This window comes from Stegostoma tigrinum, chromosome 36 (assembly GCF_030684315.1).
Source record: "Stegostoma tigrinum isolate sSteTig4 chromosome 36, sSteTig4.hap1, whole genome shotgun sequence".
Classification (NCBI taxonomy): Eukaryota; Metazoa; Chordata; class Chondrichthyes; order Orectolobiformes; family Stegostomatidae; genus Stegostoma; species Stegostoma tigrinum.
In genome coordinates, this window is record NC_081389.1 from 25,393,365 (window position 1) to 25,414,424 (window position 21,060).

Genomic DNA, 21,060 nt, shown 5'->3' on the forward strand with positions numbered 1-21,060 from the left:
CTAATGAATTGAATCTGTCTAAATTGAATTCATTCTACTTGTTAGCTAAATATGTTTTCCTCCTTTCTACAGTTACTTTAGTCACTTTCTGACTCTGTTCTTTCTCAATTGTGTCATGGAACGTGAGTTGAATAAGGATATGAATACAACTATGAATATGAATGCAGGGAGATTATCTGCCTCTTCATTATCTGCATCTCCATCCAGCCATTTTCTCACTAACACTGCAACAAGTGATTCACTAATTTATTAACTTAATACATTGAAGGAACAGTTTTAAAAATATTCATTCATAGAGTGTGGGCACCATCAGCTAGACAAGCATTTATTGCCTATCCTAGATGCCTCTAAGAAGTTGATAATGAGCTATCTTCTTCAGCTGCTGCCATTCATTTGCCATAGATAGATTCACAAATGCTGTAAGGAAGTGTGTAGCGATTGTAACAACATCAGCCAGATGACCCTGTTGAATTTGAGTTCCCTGATTTGGATTCTTAATCTGATCCAGTCCAGGAGACCTGGTTGACATTTAGGAGCAGCAGTGTCAGACATCCTGCTCGCTCCCTGACAGCTGGCTCTGAGAGAGCTCAATATTTACTCGCAACAGTCGCCTTTGAGTTGCAGTAAGTACTTCTAGCATCATGCTGCCATTTGCGAAGCTTGACTCATTCAATCTGGCCATTGAAAACTAGGCCCACTATGTGGAACGGATGCGTTCATTTTTTCTGGGCAACCAACATTGGGCAGATGAAAAGCAATAAGTAATTCTCCCAACATCTTACTGACCGCAGCTTTTTCAGTTACTAGGAACCTAACTTTCCCTGAGGCAGCAAGTACTAAAACCTTTCAATAGTTGGTGGATGTAGTTCAGGAATATTATGGCCTCAATCTTCCTCAAATTCTGAAACACTATCAGTTTTACTCGACAATTTGAGTACTTGGGGAGTCTATATTGGGATTTTTGACTAGGTTATGATGACTGGCAGAGACCTTAAGTGAAATGCTGAGACACCGTTTGGTGTGCGGATTAGTGATGTGACCATGCAAAAGTGCCTACTAGCTGAAGCCCAACTGGACTTCAAACAGGCAACACAGCTGGTTTTATCATTGGAAAATGCAGCAAGTTGACCATATGAGTTGCAGTGTATTCTGACGGAAGCGGACACCCTTACCAGTCTGACAGGGCTTGGGGAACACCACTTGAGTGTTCCATGACACAACTGAGAAAGAACAGAATCAGAAAGTGACTAAAACAATTGTAGAAAGGGGGACAAATCCTGAATGGAGAGACTGTAGGTCAGTCAACAGCAAAACCCCAAAACAAAGCCAAGCCTCCGCCAAACAGTTAAAATTTTATTCAGGATCCGGCTCAGCAAGCCATTGTAGTTGCTGCTGGTATGCAGACCCGAGACGGCAAAACAGTCTGACTGGACCTAAACTGAGCAAGAGAATTCATAGGCGGGTATCCAGGAGACTGTACACCCTAGAAAGTCCACCTGCATCTGGCTTGGAGCAGTTAAATTCCTTAGCAACATCCAAATCAGAGCCAATCAAAATAAATGCCTGGTCACATTGTCAGGGGGTTCTAATGGAGGTTGATACTGGTGCTGCCATTTCAGTGATGGCACAACCATTAATCTTCAATAAAGTTCACTGAGGTTTGTGCTAAACCTCAGCTAGGCCAAGAACCCATACTGGGGAACCTTTACAGATTAAGGGAACAACTTTGGTTTTGGTCTCTTATGAAAAGCAGCTAGTTCAGTTACCACCGAGTGTAGTAAAAGGCTCAGGCCCTAGGTTTTTGAAGTGAAATTGGCTGAGAAAGATTCACTTAGATTGGCTCAACATTTTTGATTAGAACATGGCTGCTTGAGTGAAGTCCTAATTAAATACCTGGAAGGTTTTCAGGAAGGTCTAGGGACTATCAGAGGATGCCATCTTGCATATTGACCAGGAAGCAATTCCAGATCTGGAAGGCCTGCCCAATGTCATTTGCCACAGAAGCAGAGGCAGGAATCAGGTGGCTGGAAAGTGAAGGAATCATCAAACTAGTCCGGTTTGCAGAATGGACAGCACTGGTTGTACTGATTGTGAAGTTCGAAGGGTCGATAACCTTTGTGGGGATGGAGAGGAATGCCCAATAACTTCCAGGATTTTGGCCAATGCAGAGTGTAAATACACACAAATAGAGAAGGAAGGTTTGGCAGTCATATTTGGCGTCAGGAAGTTCAACCAATATCTTTACAGATATAAATTTGTAATAATAATAGACAACAAACCCCTGCTAAGTCTACTTAAAGAGGTCGAAGCAGTGCTGTCCATAGCTTCAGCCTGAATTCAATGGTGGGGTCTAATATGAAGTGCATATGATTACAAGTTGGAATACTGTCTGGGAGGCCAAGTAGCAAATGTGGATGCATTGAGTTGCTTCCCGCTGGCAGATACACCGCCAGTGTCACCACCACTGGAAGAGTTGTAATAGTTTTAAATTTTCTGGACACATTTCCAGTCACAGCTGATAACACCAGACTTTAGACACAGAAAGATCTGGTCCTGACAAAACTGAAACAGCTGGAGGAAACCAAAGCACCATCACAACCAGAATTGAAACAGTTTTGGATTCGGAGAGATCGGATCACAGTACAGGACAGCAAGAGCAACACGGTGGCTCACAGCACCAGGGACTCAGGTTCAATTTCACTCTTTGTCGACTATCTGTGTGGAGTTTGCACATTCTGCCTATGTCTGTGTGTTTCCTCTGGGTGTTCTGGTTTCCTCCCACAGTCCAAAGTGTGCAGGTTAGGTGAATTAGCAATGCAAAATTGTCCAGGGATGGGTAGGTTAATTGGATTAGCCATGGGGAATGCAGAGTTACAGGGATAGAGGGGCTGGGTATGCGTGGGATGATCTTCAGAGAGTCAGTCGGACTTGGGCTGAATGGCCTGCTTCCACACTGTAGGGATTCTGTGATATTATGGGGAGCAAGAGTGATTGTCCCAAGCAAAGGTCACCACCAGATACTGACCGAATTCCACCAGGGTCATGAAGTGTTTCCAAAATGAAGAAGTCGGTGATAAGCTTTGTCTGGTAACCAAGATTGGAGCAGTGCCCAGAGTGTCAACAAAGACAACAGTTACTGCCAACAACTCCCGCACATTCATGGCTGTGTAAACCCTAGACCCAGTTACACATTGACTATGCTAGGCCTTCCATGCACTCAATGTTCTTGATCACTGTGGACACCCACTCAAGATGGCTGGACATGCATGTCATGCTGGAGTTCATTTGTCAAACATGGGGATGGTGATAGAAAAATTGCACACATCTCTTGCAATGACTCCCAGAAGTGTTGGTCACAGATAATGGGCCATCGTTTACCAATGGGGAATTTGAGTATATCCTAAAGTTGAATAGTATTTCAGAACAGTTCCATACCGTCCATCATCCAATGACGTGACAGGAAGATCAGTGCAAACTTTGAAGGTAGGCTTAAATAAACAGACTACAACTTCACTCAAACTGTCCCGGTTCCTGTCTAAAAACTGAAAGAACTGGGTACTGAAAAGTGTTGCTTGACCCAAAACATAAACTGATTTCTCTTCCCAGAGTTGCTGAGCTTTTCCAGCAATTTCTGATTTGGTCCCTGTTCCTATTTCATTGTAGGACCACCACTCATGCAACAATAGGGAAACCTCCAGCAGAGCTGATAATGGGAAGAAGACTCCACAAAAGGTTGAACCTGATCTTCCCCAACCTGGGTGGGGGTGGGGGTCGGGGTGTGTTTGGGGTGGAGGGGTGAGTGTATGTGAAACGGCATTAGGAAGGCTGATGCCATACACTAGACTCCACTAAGCGAGAGAGACAGTTTACTGCAGGGGATGAACTTCGGTGTGAAAACTGCAGGAATGACCCTGCATGAGTAAGAAGCATGGTCGACACAAGGTCAGGTCCAGTGATATATACAGTTCAGGTAGATGGGACAGTCCTGAACAAGCATGTGGACCATATGAAAGCTGCAAATTCACAAATGATGCAAGAACAAAACATGCCCAGCTCCGCATCAGCCTTTCTGATTGTTCCAGAACCCATGGGTGTTCCCTCTCCATCAAGCATTGAAGATGCCTTGGAATCTGAGATTGACACAGTGGATATTGCTACCTTGACACTTTTGCTACCTGAAGAACCGAATGAATTTCTTCTGAGAAGCTCTGCTGCCCATATCAGAGGTAGAGTTGAGGAACCTGATCCAGTGTTAAAACACCTCAGGAGGAGTTGCAACAAAAGAAAAGGCCTATGTCCTCGTACTCAGGGAGGGAGACAAGAAGCGACTGTAATGAGATCAGCTAGGTGGACCTATAGAATATGAGTTTCCTGATTGGGTCTGTTTTTCTTGTCTAATCAGGGAGCCCTGGCTGACAGATAAGTATAGGCATCTCAAACATCCTGGAACCTGATTCGAACTCGGATCGCTGGGGGATTGGTCCTCATACTACACACCAATATACTGGAAGATGAATTTGCAGGATAATTGGGAAAAATATAGACTAAATTCATCTGATCTATCAAGAGCCAGTGTGACCAGTCAGTTTTTGTACTCCTAAGATGCTGCTTGGCCTGTTGTGTTCATCCAGCTCCACACTTTGTTATCTCAAACATCCTGTTCACTCTCTGAGAGTTGGCTGAGGGAGCTGGAGCAGTGTCAAAGACTCTCCACGTGTAGGTAAGGGGTGACTTGATGATCGGACACTGGTCCCTGTGTAATTATTTCAGAGGGAGTTCCTGGATTATGATCTGGCAACGCTGAGGGAACAGTGATATGTTTCCAAGTCAGGATGATGAGTGGCTTAGAGGGGGACTTGTAAGTGTTCCCATGTATCAGCTGCCCTTGTCCTTCTAAGTGGTAGTGCTCATGGGTTTGGAAGGTGCTGTCCAAGGAGCATTGGTGAATTTTTGCAGTGCATCTTGTAAATGGGTATCATGTATTGGCTGCTTATTCAATTTGGTTTAGATTCAAATGATTATTCTTTCCAAAGGAGTTGTAATTCTTGTATTAATTTAGTCTGTGTGGAGTGGAAATCAGACCTTGTTTGAAACATTCTCAAGCAATTCCACTGGGGGGTCAGAGATAGTAAGAACTGCTGATGCTGGAGTCTTAGATAATACCGAAAGGTCCTGAGCCGAAACAACTGCTTTCCGGCTCCTCTCATGCTGCCGGGCCTGCTGTGTTCCTCCAGCTCCACACCATCCACTAGAGGGCAGTAGCTTATCAAAGTGATCTTTGGTGGTCGCAGCAACACTTCCATTTGATTGAAGAGGGTCTGCATTTCACTGAGTTTCCAGAGGAATTCATTTGGATTCGTGTGCATGACTACAATTCTTTTGTTTATGACAAACCTTTGTTTATTACAAATCTTCAAAACGATATTTCTTGCCTCTGCTCACACTGTTACTCATCTTATTCAAACACTCTGGTTTTCCCACTGGAAAGACACATAAGATGGAACAGAAGCTGTATCCAGTCATTTAAATATTTCTTCTGCACCAGCGTTTTTAAGGAGATTAAAAAAAGATATGTGACGACCTGCAGATTGACATTGCCCCCTAGTGACAATCCCTAAGAACTATTTTCTTTCTCACCTAACTTCGGAATTAAAACTGTACAGTACATGGAAACTCATTCCTACTGTCTGCCACACTGGCTTTTGATAGATCAGTCGAATTTAGTCTATATTTTTCCTAATTATCCTGTAAATTCATCTTCCAGTATATGTCCAATTTTAGTGTGTAGTATGAGGACCAATCCCTTTACACCCTGTCAGTACAGCAGTGGACCAGGATATCTGGTCTGTACTGCTATGTTCCCCTTGCTTGTACCTCCAATGAGCTGGAAGTATGCTGTGTAATCCCTGGGACCTCAGCTTGGCTTGTGTATAGACCAAATGAGGGGGAAAGCAACATCACAGGACACTAAAATAGGGGATATTACCTTGTATAAAGGCTGGAGCAGTAGTTGAAATAGAACATCTCACTATACAGAGTTGATATCTCAGCAAAATGTGGGACACAACCAGGGCAAAGTCATCCCCCTTATGGCCAATCACCTGAGAAGTGTAGGGAAACTCACCAAATATCATCCATAATCAGCTATGGAATTTAATAAAAAGTAGTAGTAGTGATGTCGGCTGAGCTGGGTCCCCTGTGGAGACCTCTACTGTAAATAGGAAGAGATAAAGGGGACTTACTAGGAAGTAGGAATAGCCATGTGAACGATGAGTGCAGCCCAAATTTGGAAGAAAGGCTATCATCCAATTAATAATAGGATGAAATAGAAATGAAGATAAGAAGCATAAAAAACATGTAAAGTGGCGAGAAAAAGAAGCAATATAAAGACTGTTGCAGAAACACAGAAAAACTAGAGAAAAGGCACAAGAGCACATCATGAGAAAGTTAAAGCCCTGACAAACAGGAAAAAGAGAATAATTACAAAGAATGGCTGTGTACGTAACAAAGATGGTGTATTTCGTTTGAAAAAAGAATACAGTAAAACAAGGAGTGGAGTATTTCAGAGAGCTGTATGATGATGGATACATAAGTGAATTGGTACTATCAAAGGAAAGAGAAGGATCAGAGCTTATAGAAGTGGAAGTCTGAGCTGGGATCAAAAAAATGAAATATGGAAAGCACCTGGAATCAATGAGATACTGGCAGGATGCCTGAAAGTCGCAAATGATGTTCATTGAGATACGGACGGACATCAGCAACAACATTTACAGAACAGGATTCCCACCTGAGAATTACATGTGTCAGTGTTCGTTTGATCCCAAAGAAACCGAAAGTCCGAGTAAGTTAGGCAATAGGCCTCAATTAATAAGGAAGTACGAGCAGAACATTTGGAAAATCATAATATAATCAAGCAGATAGATTGGTTTCATGAAAGTGAAATCATGGCTGACTAATTTATTAGAGTCTTTCGAAGAAGTTTCAACTAGAGTGTATATGGAATTAGAGAAGGTGTTCGACAAGGTACTTCACAAAATGTTAAGTCACAAGATAAAAGTCAACAATGTTGGAGATAATATATTGGCATGGATAGGGAATTAGCTCACAGGCAGGAAATAGCAAGTGAGATAAGGGGTTCTTTTTCAGGTTGGTGGACTTTAACCAGTGGAGTTCCACAGGGACCACAACTGTTTACAATATATATTAATGATGTGGAGGGAGGAAGCAAATGTGCTGTAGCCAAATTTGCAGACAACACAGAATTAGGTTGTTTGCAAGAAGGAAAGAAACAGTTTACAGAGAGATATTGATAGATTCAATAAGTGGGCAAAAAGTTGGCAAAAGGAGCATAATGTGGGAAAATGTGAAGTTGTTCATTTTGGAAGGAAGGGCAAAAAATCAAAATAGAATTTAAATGGAGAAAATCTGCAGAAAGCTCCAACACGAAGACACCTGGGGTACTTGTCATAAAACATGGAAATCCTGCACATAGATGCAGCAGGTAATCAGGAAGGCTAAAGCATTGTTGGCCGACATTTCAAGCGTGTTTAAGTATATCATAGTAGGGAATTGTTACTCAACTGTACAAGATACTGGTCAGACCACAGTTTTGGTCTTCTTATTTAAGGAAAGCCATTGGAGACAGTTCAGAGAAGGTTCATTATAATGATGCCTGGTATAGAGGGCTTGTCTTATGGGCAAAGGCTAAACAGGTTGAGACTCTACTCACTGGAATTCAGAAGAATGAGAAGTAATTTCATTGAAACATTCTTAAGAATCCTTGGAAATCCTTAGGATTCTTAAGGGGCTTGACAAAGTAAATGCTGAGAGGATGTTTCACTTCAAGGTAGAGTCTAGGACCAGGGTATAGTCTCAGAATAAAGGGGTGCCAATTTCAGACTGAGATAAGGAGGAATTTCTTCGGAACTCCTTGCCACAGAGAGCTAAGGAGGCAGGATCCTTGCATATCATTAAAGTGAGATTGATAAGTTCTTGATCATTTCCGGAATCAAGGGTTACAGGAAAGGGCAGGAAAGTAGATTGTGGAAAGTAGGAAGTGAAAAATGCCACACTGCTTCCAAGGATCCTATGGAAACTGAAGCTTCTTGCTTCTCGAATTCATAAACGTTGCCTCACTACCTCACAGTTCTGTCTTCAAAAGCTGATTTGCTCCTGAAGGTAACAAAGTGTGGAGCTGGATGAAGGGTCTAGGTCTGAAACGTCAGCTTTTGTGCTCCTAAAATGCTGCTTGGCCTGCTGTGTTCATCCAGCCCCACACTGTGTTATCTTGGATTCTCCAGTATCTGCAGTTCCCATTATCTCTGCTTCTGAAGATAGTGCTCTGATGTAAAACACATATTTGACCTGCCTATTTTGTGTAAGCGAGCACTCATGACTCATCTCAACTTAAATAGTACAGCTCGATGACACTGTATGTTCTGGTATTGCCGATGAGTTGTTAAAAAAACTTATGTAACGCATGCCTGGATTACACAACTTTTTTTTAAAATCGCTATAATGAACTGGCCTTTTTTCCCCTCATAAAAATGGCCACTTTTGGATTTTAATTAAGTGGAACATGTGCACGATTTATGAACGAACTTGCATATTATTGTTTTGAGTTAATGCTGCTTTAGTTTCAAGCTGAGAGAATGATGGCCTCACTTCCCGTGTGTGCAATACTATCATTTCTTTCTTTATACCTAAGCAAGTTCAACTAAATTACTAAGACACAGATCTCAAATTCAAATGTTTAAGCAGCGGATGCTAGAAATCTGAAATAAAACCCTTAAAATGCTGGAAACATGCAGCAAATCATGCAGTACCTGTGCTGAAGTGAACATAGAGTTAACAATTTAGATTAGTGACACCTTGTCAGACTGTTCTGAAAAAAAACCATTGACGTGAAACATTAGCCCTGATTTTCTCTCTCCACGGTGCTGCATATTTCCAGGACTCTATTTTTAATTCTAAAATATTTGTGGGCTGTATTTTCAAAAACTACTTCTTTCTGGATTAGTTACAGATTAAGCAATACGTAATTAATTTCTATTGAATGGCACCTATAAGATAATTAAACTACTACAGGTACCTAATGGGAATATTATCAAACAGAAATTGTCATTGATCCACATCAGTTATTATGACAACATTGTGGTTAAACAGGTTAATTTTCAGTAGTAACTAATAGACAGAGTTAGAGGGACAAAAAGGATTAGAAAACTAATTCTGGAGATTAGGATTTGAGCTGCTGAGAGATCAGTAAACAATGGTAGAGCATTGAAAATCAAGGAAGCTCAGGAGGCCTGAATTAGAGTCAGATATAGAACATAGAACATTACAGCACAGTACAGGCCCTTCGGCCCTCAATGTTGTGCCGACCTGTCATACCCATCTCAAGCCCATCTAACCTACACTATTCCATGTATGTATCTCAGAAGATTGTGAAGTTGGAAGGGTTTACAGAGATTGGGGGTAAGCTCTGGAAAAATTTGAAAACAAGGATGAGAATTTTAAAATCAAAGCACTGCTTAAGAGAAAGCCAGTAAAGGACAGCGAGCGCAAGAGTGTCACAGAAAGGATATAGCACAGGAGGCTTTTTGCACATTGTGTCCATGAATCTTTCTTCAAGAGCAACTCAACCAATCCCATTCCAGCCCTGTGTCAGTGGCACGGAAAATTGTTTCTCTTCAAGTTCTTCAGAAAGCTACAGTTGAATCTCCATCCACTACACTCTCAAGCAGAGTGTTCCAGGTTCTTATCACTCACAGTTTAATAAAATGTTTTTCCTCACTTTGCTGTTACATTTTTTGCCAATCACCTTAAATTGGCAATCTCTGGTATTTGACCCTTCCAATAACAGATACAGTATCCAAGGTAATAGAATGTGAGGCTGGATGAACACAGCAGGCCAAGCAGCATCTCAGGAGCACAAAAGCTGACGTTTCAGGCCTAGACCGTTCATCAGAGAGGGGGATGGGGTGAGGGTTCTAGAATAAATAGGGAGAGAGGGGGAGGCGGACCGAAGATGGAGAGAAAAGAAGATAGGTGGAGAGGAGAGTATAGGTGGGGAGGTAGGGAGGGGATAGGTCAGTCCAGGGAAGACGGACAGGTCAAGGGGGTGGGATGAGGTTAGTAGGTAGGAGATGGGGGTGCGGCTTGGGGTGGGAGGAAGGGATGGGTGGGAGGAAGAACAGGTTAGGGAGGCAGAGACAGGTTGGACTGGTTTGGGGATGCAGTGGGTGGAGGGGAAGAGCTGGGCTGGTTGTGTGGTGCAGTGGGGGAGGGGATGAACCAGGCTGGTTTAGGGATGCGGTGGGGGAAGGGAAGATTTTGAAGCTCGAGAAGTCCGCATTGATACCATTAGGCTGCAGGGTTCCCAAGCGGAATATGAGTTGCTGTTCCTGCAACCTTCGGGTGGCATCATTGTGGCACTGCAGGAGGCCCATGATGGACATGTCATCTAAAGAATGGGAGGGGGAGTTGAAATGGTTTGCGACTGGGAGGCGCAGTTGTTTGTTGCGAACCGAGCGGAGGTGCTCTGCAAAGCGGTCCCCAAGCCTCCGCTTGGTTTACAGGAAATGACATCACCAACACAGGAAATGACATCACCAACCCAAGGAAACCTAACCAGATAAATAGAAAGCGGGACATAACACCAGCGCTTCGTTGGAGGCTCACTGATGATGTTACCTAGAATGGTGACGAAACGTCTGAAAACGAACCTTCCAGCTCAGCGAGCAAACTCACACCCAGAATCTCAACCTGAGCTACAAATCTTCTCAAAACTCGATATGGATGGAATGTTAAGCAAATTTTCAGATGACCCCAAGATTGGTAGAGTGATTAATGGCGTATATGTTTGTAGGTTACAGGAAGATATAAATGGGTTGGTCAGATGGGCAAACCAGGGGCAGATGGTTTTTAACCCTGAAAGTGTGAGGTAATGCACTTTTGAAGAAGGAACAAGATAAAGGAATATTTAATGAATGGCAGGACACTGGGTCACTTAGAGAAGAGGGGTCTTGGGGTAATTATTCATAGATGCCTGAAGTCGGCAGAGAACATGATTAAGATAGTTAAGAAAGCAAATGGGGCACTTGCTTTCATCAGTCATGGCATAGAGTATAAGAGCAAAGAGAAGTTGTACAGAACATTGGTGAGGCCACAGCTGGAGTACTGTGTGCAGTCCTGGTCACGTCACTGTAAGAAGAATGTGATAGCGCTAGATGGGGTACAAGGTTGGTTCAAAGTTGCCTGGCATGGAGAAACTGATCTAAAAGGACAGACTAGAAAGGCTTGATTGTTTTCTTCAGAGCAGAGAAGACTAAGGGGGGACATGACTGAGGTGTACAAGATTGAGGTCTACGGATAGGGTAAAGGGCAGCTGATCCCTTTGGTTGAGGGTTTAGTCACGAAAGGCATAGTTTTAGGGTAAGGGGCAGGAGTTTACAGGGCTTTTGGGGAAAAAAACATTTCAGTCAACTGATGGTGGGAATCTGAAATGCACTGCCTGGGAAGGTATGGAGGCTGGAAACATTGCAACTTTTAAGAAAACACATTTGGATGAATACATCAAATATCATAATGTTAAAGGATATAGGACAAATGCGTGAAATTGGGATTGGCACGCCTTTAGTGGTATTATGTCAGTGCACTCAATGGGCTGAAAGGCCTTTCCTACAATGTATGAATCTGTGGATCTTTTGGAATACTGTGTGCAATTCTGGACTCCTGGTAATAGGAAGGATGTTGTGAAAATTGAAAGGGCTCAGAAAAGATTTAGAAGAATGTTGCCAGGGTTAGAGGGTTTAACGATAGGGAGAGACTGAATAAGCTGACACTATTTTCTCCGGAACACAGAGGCTGAGGGGTGACTTTATAGAGGTTTATAAAATCATGAGGGGCATGGATAGGGTAAACAGACAAAGTCTTTTCCTTCAGGTGGGGGAGTGAAAAACTAGACAGCATAGGTCTAAGGTGAGAAAGCAAAGATTTAAAAGGGGCCTAAAGGGCAACTTTTTCACACAAAGGATGGTGTGCGCACGGGATGAGCTGCCAGAGGAAATAGTGGAGACTGGTACAACTACAACACTTAAAAGTCATCTGGATGGATATATTAGTAGATTTAGAGGGGTATGGGCCAAATTATGGCAAATAGGTCCAGATTCATCTAGAATATCTGATCAGTATGGATGAGTTGGACTGAAAGGTCTGTTTTTGTGCTGTACATCTCTATGAATAATGCAAGGTGTTGCATGTTGATAAGACAGACCAGGGCAGGTCTTACCCAGTTCATGTAGGGCCTTGGGGAGTGTTGTTGAATAAAGAGACATAGGGGTATAGGTATATAGTTCTTGAAAGTGGTGTCACAGATAGATAGGGTGGTGAAGAAGACACGTGGTGCACTTGCCTCCATCGTTCAGAGCAATGAGTACAGAAGTTAGGACGATGTGTTAGGACAGCCAAACAAGATATTGGTGAGGTCACATTCGGAGAACTGCATACAATTCTGGTTGCCCTGCTATAGGAAGGACGTTATTAAACTGGAAAGAGTGCAAAAATGACTGGAAGGTTTGAGTTGTAAGGAGTGGCTGGATCTGCTGGGGCTTTCTTCCCTGGAGTGCAGGATGCTGAAGGTGACTTTAAAGAGGTTCCTAAAATTCTGACGGGCATTGGTAAGGTGAATAGCCAAGGTTTTTGTCCCCTAGGGTAGGGGAGTCCAAAACTACCAGGCTTAGGTTTGAAGTGAAAGGGGAAAGCTTTAAACAGGACCTGAGGGGCAACTTTTTCACAGAGGGTGGTGCATATAACAGCTGCCAGAGAAAATGGTAGAGGTGGGTACAATTATAACATTTAAAAGACATTTTGACAGGCATCTAGACAGGAAAGGTTTAGGGGGATATGGACCAAAGGCAAGTAGATGAGACTAGTTCAATTTTGGAAACTTGGTTGGCATAGAAGGGTCTATTTCCATGTTGAATGACTCTGTGACTGTATCACAGGATGCTGATTGGTTCATGGAACTGTGACCAGTTGTGGATGCCAAAGGCCATCAGACTGATAGCTACCTGATTAGTTTCTGGATAGATGAATAGTTTGTGGTTGTGAATGATACTAGCAGAAGCCTTTGGACCGTCAATGAAAGCAAGCATGCAGGTACAGCAGGCAGTGAAGAAAGCTAACGGCATGCTGGTCTTCATAACAAGAGGAATTGAGTATAGGAACAAAGAGGTTCTTCTGCAGTTGTACAGGGCCCTGGTGAGACCGCACCTGGAGTATTGTGTGCAGTTTTGGTCTCAAATTTGAGGAAGGACATTCTTACTATTGAGGGAGTGCAGCGTAGGTTCACAAGGTCAATTCCGAGAATAGCAGGACTATCATATGTTGAAAGATTGGAGCGACTGGGCTTGTATACACTGGAGTTTAGAAGGATGAGAGGGGATCTGATTGAGATGTATAAGATTAGCGGGTTTTGAGAAGATTTGTAGCTCAGGTTGAGGTTCTGGATGTAAGTTTGCTCGCTGAGCTGAAAAACGAACCTTCCAGCTCAGCGAGCAAACTTACATCCAGAATGTATAAGATTATTAAGGGATTGGACACTCTAGAGGCAGGAAGCATGTTTCCGCTGATGGGTGAGTCCAGAACCAGACGACACAGTTTAAAAATAAAGAGTAGGCCATTTAGAACAGAGTTGAGGAAAAACTTCTTCACCCAGAGAGTGGTGGATATATGGAATGCTTTGCCCCAGAAGGCAGTGGAGGCCAACTCTCTGGATACTTTCAAGAAAGAGATGGATAGAGCTCTTAAAGATAGTGGAATCAAGGGTTATGGGGATAAGGCAGGAACAGGACACAGATGGTGGATGATCAGCCATGATCATAATGAATGGTGGTGCTGGCTTGAAGGACCAAATGGCCTACTCCCGCACCTATTGTCTATTGACTGACAAAAGGGCATATGTCTTTCTCGCCAGTAAAATACCTAAAGCCTGCAGAAAACCAGTTTATTTTCCCTCACTAGTTGCAGTAAGCTGTGGCCTTTAACCAGCAACAGACTCTGCAGTTCAAGTACCAATCAGCAAGGTCTCCTGCGAAGCAATGCAAGAAATAAGACAGAAACATAGGAAATAAGAGCAGGAGTAGGACATTTTGCCCTTTGAGTCTGCTCAGTCATTCATTATGACCATATTTAATCATCCAACTCAATAGCCTGTTCCTGCTTTTCTGCTGTATTCTTTAATTCCTTCAGCCCCAAATGCTATATACAACTCCTTTTTGAAATCATATAATGTTTTGACCTCGACTGTTTTCTGTGTTAGTGAAATCCATAGGTTTGTCACCCTCTGGATGAAATTTCTTTTCATTTCAGTACAAAATGGTTTATCTTGTATCCTTAGACAGTGACCCATGGTTCTGGACACCACGGCTATCAGGAACATCTTTCCTTTATCGCTTCTGTCCTATCTGTTTAGAATTTTAAAAGCTTCTATGACATATCCCCTCTTTCTTTTGGATTTCAGCTAATATCATTCTAACCAATTCAACCTTTCCTCATTCACAAATCTTGGCACCCCAAGAATCTGTCTAATTAAGCTTTGCAGCACTTCCTTTATAGAAAGGATATGCTTCCTCAGATAAGGAGCAGCAAAATGTCCCTGCTTTTGAACTTGCAATGAAGGCCAGTATACCATTTGGCTTCTTTACCATAGTTGCTGCTCCAGCATGCTTACCTTCAGTGACCAGTGTAAAAGGAGACCCCGGGTCTCATTGTTCATTCCCTTCTTTCAATTTATGGCCATTTAGATAATTATTCGCTGTCCTGTTTTTGATTCCAAAGTGGATAGTCTAACATTTAACCATGCATTTATCATCTCAATTGGTATGTACAAATCACACTGAAGTATTGCTGCATCCTCCTCACACCTCACCCTTCCACCCAGCTTTGTGTCATCTGCAAATTTGAAGACACTACATTTAGTCCCTCATCCAAATCATTAATAAATATTGGGAATAGCTGGGGTCGTAGCACTAATTCCTGCACCACCTCATTAATAGCCATTCAGAAAAAAACTAATTTATTCCTCCTCTTTGTTTCCTGTTTGCTAACAAATTTTCTATCCAACTTAATATACTATTCCCAATCCCACTACTTTAATTTTACACGGTAATCTCTTATGTGGGACTTTGTCAAAAGGTTTCTGAAAATCTAAATAAACCACATGCACTGTTCTTCCTCAACTCAGCTAGTTCCACCCTTGAAAAATTCTAGTGGATTCATCAAGCACAATTTCCTTTTCTTGATTCTCTCCAATCCTGAGACTGAAGAATAGATAGCCCCAGTGAGCAAAAAGATTATCCTGTGGACTAGCCTTTTGAGCAGTTTCTATAGTGTTTCTTTTACCTTCCAGCCAAAACACCAATGTTTTTGTCTGTCTGTACATGTGTGTAGTGGATTTTAGAAAGAGTTTAAAGTTTTCACTTGAAAAGTTATATGTTGAGAGTTCATAGTTGTTTACCTGTCATTAGAATATATTTATTCATAATAAATAATCATTCTTGTTAAGTACAGAAACCTGGACTGTGTTTTCTGTTATCCTGGGGCTATCTGACAGGTAACTTGAGAAATTTGCATACTTTGATACAAGTTTTAACTTTTGTGATGACTCGGGAAATCTCAGGGTTCGATTTCCAGTGCACTACCCCAAAGGTGATAATTTTATAAATCAGTCTACGGTTGACCTATAGAGCCATACTTTTATTTTTCTACAAGCAGTATCTACAGTAAAAAAGAAAGTTGGTTAGTAATGCTATAAAATTTCCAAAGGTGTTGAAGAAAAGGTGGGTGAATGAACAAGCAAAACATATATAACTTGTTTTGAAAGCTAGAACAAATATGTTGCACAAAAGGCTATTTCTGTGTTATAAAATTCTATTACTGTTATATCACTTCCTTTCTCAGTATCCTTTGCCATGCTGGTTCTAGTTCTTTTTTCTTTCTTCATTGCCCATATCTATGCATTTTGATTAATTGAAGATTAATTGAAGAAGTAGATTTTAAGGTGCATTTTAAGGGAGGGGAGGGAAGTAGAGAGGCAGAGGGGTTCGGAAAGTGAACTCCTAAGTTTTGGCCCTGTTAGGGGAAGACGTGGCCACCAATAGAGATAACAAGGTGTAGAGCTGGATGAACACTGCAGGCCAAGCCCCATCAGAGGAGCTGGAAAGCTGATGTTTCGGGCCTAGGCCCTTCTGCTGTGTTCATCCAGCTCCAGACCTTGTTATCTCAGATTCTCCAGCATCTACAGTTCCTATTATCTCTGCCACTAATGAAGTGATTCTCTAACTCTAAGGGCTGTGGTACAGCAATTCCCCACCGTGTTGAAGAGGTAAATCCATAGATCTCCAAACATTAATTACATGAAAGGATTTGATTTGGAAAGTGTGGATGAAGTAACATTGAGGTAGATGATCAGCTATTATTTATAATATGGCAGGGTGAATGGCCTATTCTTGTGCCTGTGATAACAATTGAGGATGCTCAAGAGACCATAATCGGAGGTGCCGAGGGACCTTGGGGGATGAAGCTGGAGAAATTAGACAAAATGAGGGATGATACCAAGAAAGGTTTTGAAAAGAACGAAAATTTTAAATACGCTACCAGACTAGGAGTGCACCAGCAGACACCCAAAGTACATATCGGCAGGTAGGTTAATGCTGTGCAAAATGCTGCTTCATAGCTTTATAAAACGGCGCTTTCCATCACAGTGTTGAAGAGAGACAGTGGATTTGAAGCAGTTGTTCGGGTTATTTTGACCCTGATTTTTTTTGTAGACGGGATATACCTCCTCAGGTAGAGCGATGCTAACGCCTTGAATTCCGGAGCGAACAACAGAAACAACGGACTCTGCAAGCGCGCACCCAGCGGTGGGCGGGGAGAAGGAGGGAGCGACAGCGCGCGCTCCGGACGGTGGGTGGTGGGGACAGCGATTGCGCGCGCCCGCTGGAGCGGCCAGGATTTTGGCGGGGACGTCCAAGAAGAGGGTGGGGCTTAAAGGAAAGGCGGGGTTAGGATGGGGTCTTACGGGCATCTGCTCCGCTTGGAGCGGGAGGTAGGGCGGCTGGTCCCTGAGTTGACCGTGATAGGGACGTCGGCGCGAAGTTCGCGAACGGGTGACATCACAGAGGGGCAGCAGTGGTGCAGCGGAAGAGGCTCGGTTGCGGGGCGGAAATGACGCTGAAGGGCCCTGCCGGCCGGTAGGAGGGCGGGTGGGTGCAGGTTGCGGCGCGGGTGCCGCCGGGAGAGAGAGCGCGGCCCAGTCCCTTTGTTGCGGTAACGCTGCCCGGGGGGGGGGGGGCGGGGGGAGAGTGGAGCCGAGCCCAGCCTGAGCTTGAGGCGAGCCAAGCCCAGCCTGAGGCAGGGACACCCCCACAAACAGTCACATCAGCCCAGCCCGCACCCACAATAACATGGACTCGGACGAGGGCTACATGTACGACGAGGATGAGTACAGCGAGGAGAGCGAGCCCGAGGATAACTTCGAGATCGGTGAGGTGGAGATGCAGGAGCCTGGCCTGGAGCCCGGCCAGGACGGCGACGGGGTCGGCGGTGGAGGCGGCGGCCTTGGAGGCCTAGGCGGGCTGGGCGGCCTCGGCGCCGAGCAGGAGGAAGAGGATTACCGCTACGAGGTGCTGAGCGCCGAGCAGATCGTCCAGCACATGGTGGAGTGTATCCGCGAGGTCAACGAGGTCATCGAGGTAAGGCAGTGCTGGCCGGCCTACCGCAGGAAAAGTCGCCGAAAGCCCGAACAAGCAGGCCCTAGAGGCGGGAGAGCCCCCCTGCTGGGTGGTGAGGGCCCTGTTGGTGTAAGCTGCAAAATGAGGAAGGAGATGAAACCAAAGTGAGAACGAGGGAAGTGAATAAGTGATTGTCTTTCTTTTTTTCTTTTCTCTCCCCCTTCCTCCTACCACCACCACCTGTGTGACTGACTAGTTTTAAGCAGGATTCCAGGTTGCACTGGATGGGTGAACATGTGCCAGCAGGGCACCAGTTTTCTTTTCCTGGCCTGTTGTGTTTGTAATCTCGCCTTTTGTCTACTATATTGCCATAAGTTTCTGTGTGTTCATTATGATATTGAGGACATATGGTACAATCTTCACGAGTGATTCGTTATTTAATGTGTTTTGGACAGAATCAGTTGCCTTTTTAAAGCTGAATATTTCTGGTTGGGAAAATTCTCTGAACAGTGTAGTTTTGAATTTATCACCAGGGTATTAAGGATTTTTACCCATTGATTTCTGCTGTATAGATCAAAATTCATATTTGGATCATTTATCTTGAGTAACTAGTAATAACCAAGTTGGCTCCTACTTACTCAGTAATCTTGTCATGCTAACAGTTTGCCTTTTGAGGTGGTGTTATCATTGCCATTTTCATTCAGACATCACAACAAAAGAAAATCAAAATGTGCGAGTAAACACGGGTGTGTTTTTTGTTATTTCTAAATGTCACATGTAACTCTTGGCAAAGATGTAATCTTGTCACGAGCCAACATATAGATCTTACTGTATAATATTTAGAATTGGATTAGAGTATGAAATATTCAGCTGGAAGGTGGCATTTTTACATGGGATTTGGCCTGTAAAATTTAGGAAGAGGTTCAAATAAGACACTACCCAAAATAACGGTAATAATGCACATTTTTATTTTTGCAAAGTTGCTGCAATACGTGAAGTTTGTTAATTTTCACACTTTTGAACTGGTTTTATTTGATGCATTTTAAACCTGTTTACTCTAACCTCAGGCCTCAATGATTTTGGATTCTGGATCTGATAAATGGTTGTCAAGCTGAAACATTAACTTTTTCTCCACATATACTCCCTGATGCATTAATTATATCCAGCATTTTTTGGTTTTATTATTTAATATTGTTCATTCCAATAGACTTCCACCCACATTGAATCGATCATTGTCTAGAAGTTGGTAAAATACTCAGTCTAAAAAGATGCTTACATTTTGTAAAGTGGAGAAAAATCCTGGTCTCTACTGTTTCATTTAGGCCAGCTTTGGATATTCTATGGAATCTACCAATTTTTGTCTTTAAAACAAAAAAAAATCCTGTGTTCATCATAGTAAAATAGAATCTGGGAGAGAAAATCAAAGTGGGTAATAGTAGGAATTAATAGGTAGAGGGCTGAAGTTAGTCCTGTATATTAAAAGCTGCTGTTTCTTGAATCCAGGTGTTTTTTTTGAAAAGTGATTGGACCTCATGAAGATCTCATTGTGATTCTTAACACTGGAAATCCACATCACAACGTATTTAGAGAAGATGGAAATATATTTCCTGCAAAGTTATAGTATCTGTCTGTATGTGAAACGCTAGTAATAGCAGCTATGTTTGAATCTTGGGGCATTTGAATTAACAACAAAAGACTTAGCTGAAGCAGCACATAAATATTGAGTCTAAGTGAACAGGTTAGAGACTGGATATTCTGTACTAAGTGCTTAGTCCCCTGCCTTCTCAAAGCCTGTAAACCTTGTACAAGGCACAAATGGGATACTTTTCACTTGCCTAGGTGAATCAATTCCAGCAACAGAAAGGAAGCTCAGCACTCTCCAAGGCAAAGCAGAGTAAGGTACTACATTCCTCTTCTTTAAAGATTCAGGTGACCTAATAAAAACTAGTCAGATTTCAATAATCAGACCATTCATTCTGGACAGACTTCACATTTTAGTTGTTACTCATTTGTGTTCGGCAGCAGAATCTGGATTAAATGCCAGCATTGAAAGGTTATCGACACTCAAGGATTTACCATGTTTATTACATTATTACCTTATGTTTCACTGTTCTATTAGAAGATCTGTGTTTGAGGTCATCATTAGGTTTTGGTAATGTGAAACATCGATTTGCTAAATGTGTACAGTGACAGCATTAGATATTCTGGCCCAGTGATCTGTCTTGAAGAACCAGCTGCTTAGGGTTTTGAAATTAACCAGTGTGGGTGTGTTATTCACTGAGATGTAAAAGTTGAGCCGTAACCAATTCTTACCTGAGACCCATGGACATTGGGCTTACTGTTCAATCAGCTGTTAAAAAGTTTGTGATTTTATCAGTGCTGACCATGACAACCTTTGGAAATCCAGTGAATACACAAAGTATTTTCACCTAATATCTAGTTGTTACTGGAACGTGATATTTGAAGTATCAAAGATTCAGGGTTCTATTGGAAAATTATATTTTGCTGCTTTCTTTAGGCAAGATCCCAGCACATGGTTGAGGCTGGGGAATGAAGCGGTGAGAATTTTGGTTGACAATACCATACCATTCAAAGTAAATCCAGTAACCTCTAGGGTGATAAAATTCCTTAAATCCTTTAAAAATGTAATTGCAATTTTGAGCCGAGGCATAAATGACTACCCCTGGATTTTGTGCACAGTCTCCACTTCAGTGTGGGTTGATTTCTCATTTTCCAATTTACTTCAAATTACTTCTCATTTATGAAATGCCAGCACTTGTTAGTTTCACATGGATCGGTTGTATGTCGATACAGGATCCAACTGGCCATTCTTACCCCTTTAACATCAGCAGAGGGAGTATTTAGCCATGGAAGGAGAAGAGCCATATTATTTGTGTGGAAATACTTTTCATTGATCAAGCATTGAAACTTTAGCTGATTACATTACTCTGCAATCTGTCAAAGTATCAAATTTCTGACTGGCCTCTGCTTTTCCAGAAAGCTGGAATTTTCTTTGGATCTGATACTTTATGCACTAGCCAATTTAACTGTGATAAATTTATAAATTGATTTACATGACTAGTAGGCGAAGGGATCTTTCTGAATGGCTTTCATCTAATTTCAGTCGCTTATGGCTTAATTCTGCCTCAACCTGTGGCTATTGTATCAAGTAATGGCATTTTTGAGAAGTTTTCTGGGGCAGGTAACTTGTGGATTAAAATTGACTCATCAAGTTCTTTATTTCTAAATATTTGTCAGGCTCTGGAAAGTTCAGAGCAGTGCTTCCCATCGTGATCCCATTTTGAAACTTGAAAATTATTGCACCTCT

At 42.6% G+C, this 21,060-nt stretch overlaps 1 protein-coding gene across 1 annotated transcript in view; it reads left to right on the plus strand.

The window, feature by feature from the left end:
• The first annotated feature begins 17,328 nt into the window (after positions 1-17,328).
• LOC125446916 (E3 ubiquitin-protein ligase ARIH1) overlaps positions 17,329-21,060 on the plus strand; it is a 94,147-nt gene continuing 90,415 nt past the window's right edge. The window contains exon 1 of the mRNA XM_048520922.2: positions 17,329-17,753. Coding sequence (XP_048376879.1) covers positions 17,466-17,753 — 288 coding nt within the window. The 5' untranslated portion in view covers positions 17,329-17,465. The remainder of the gene's footprint in view (positions 17,754-21,060) is intronic.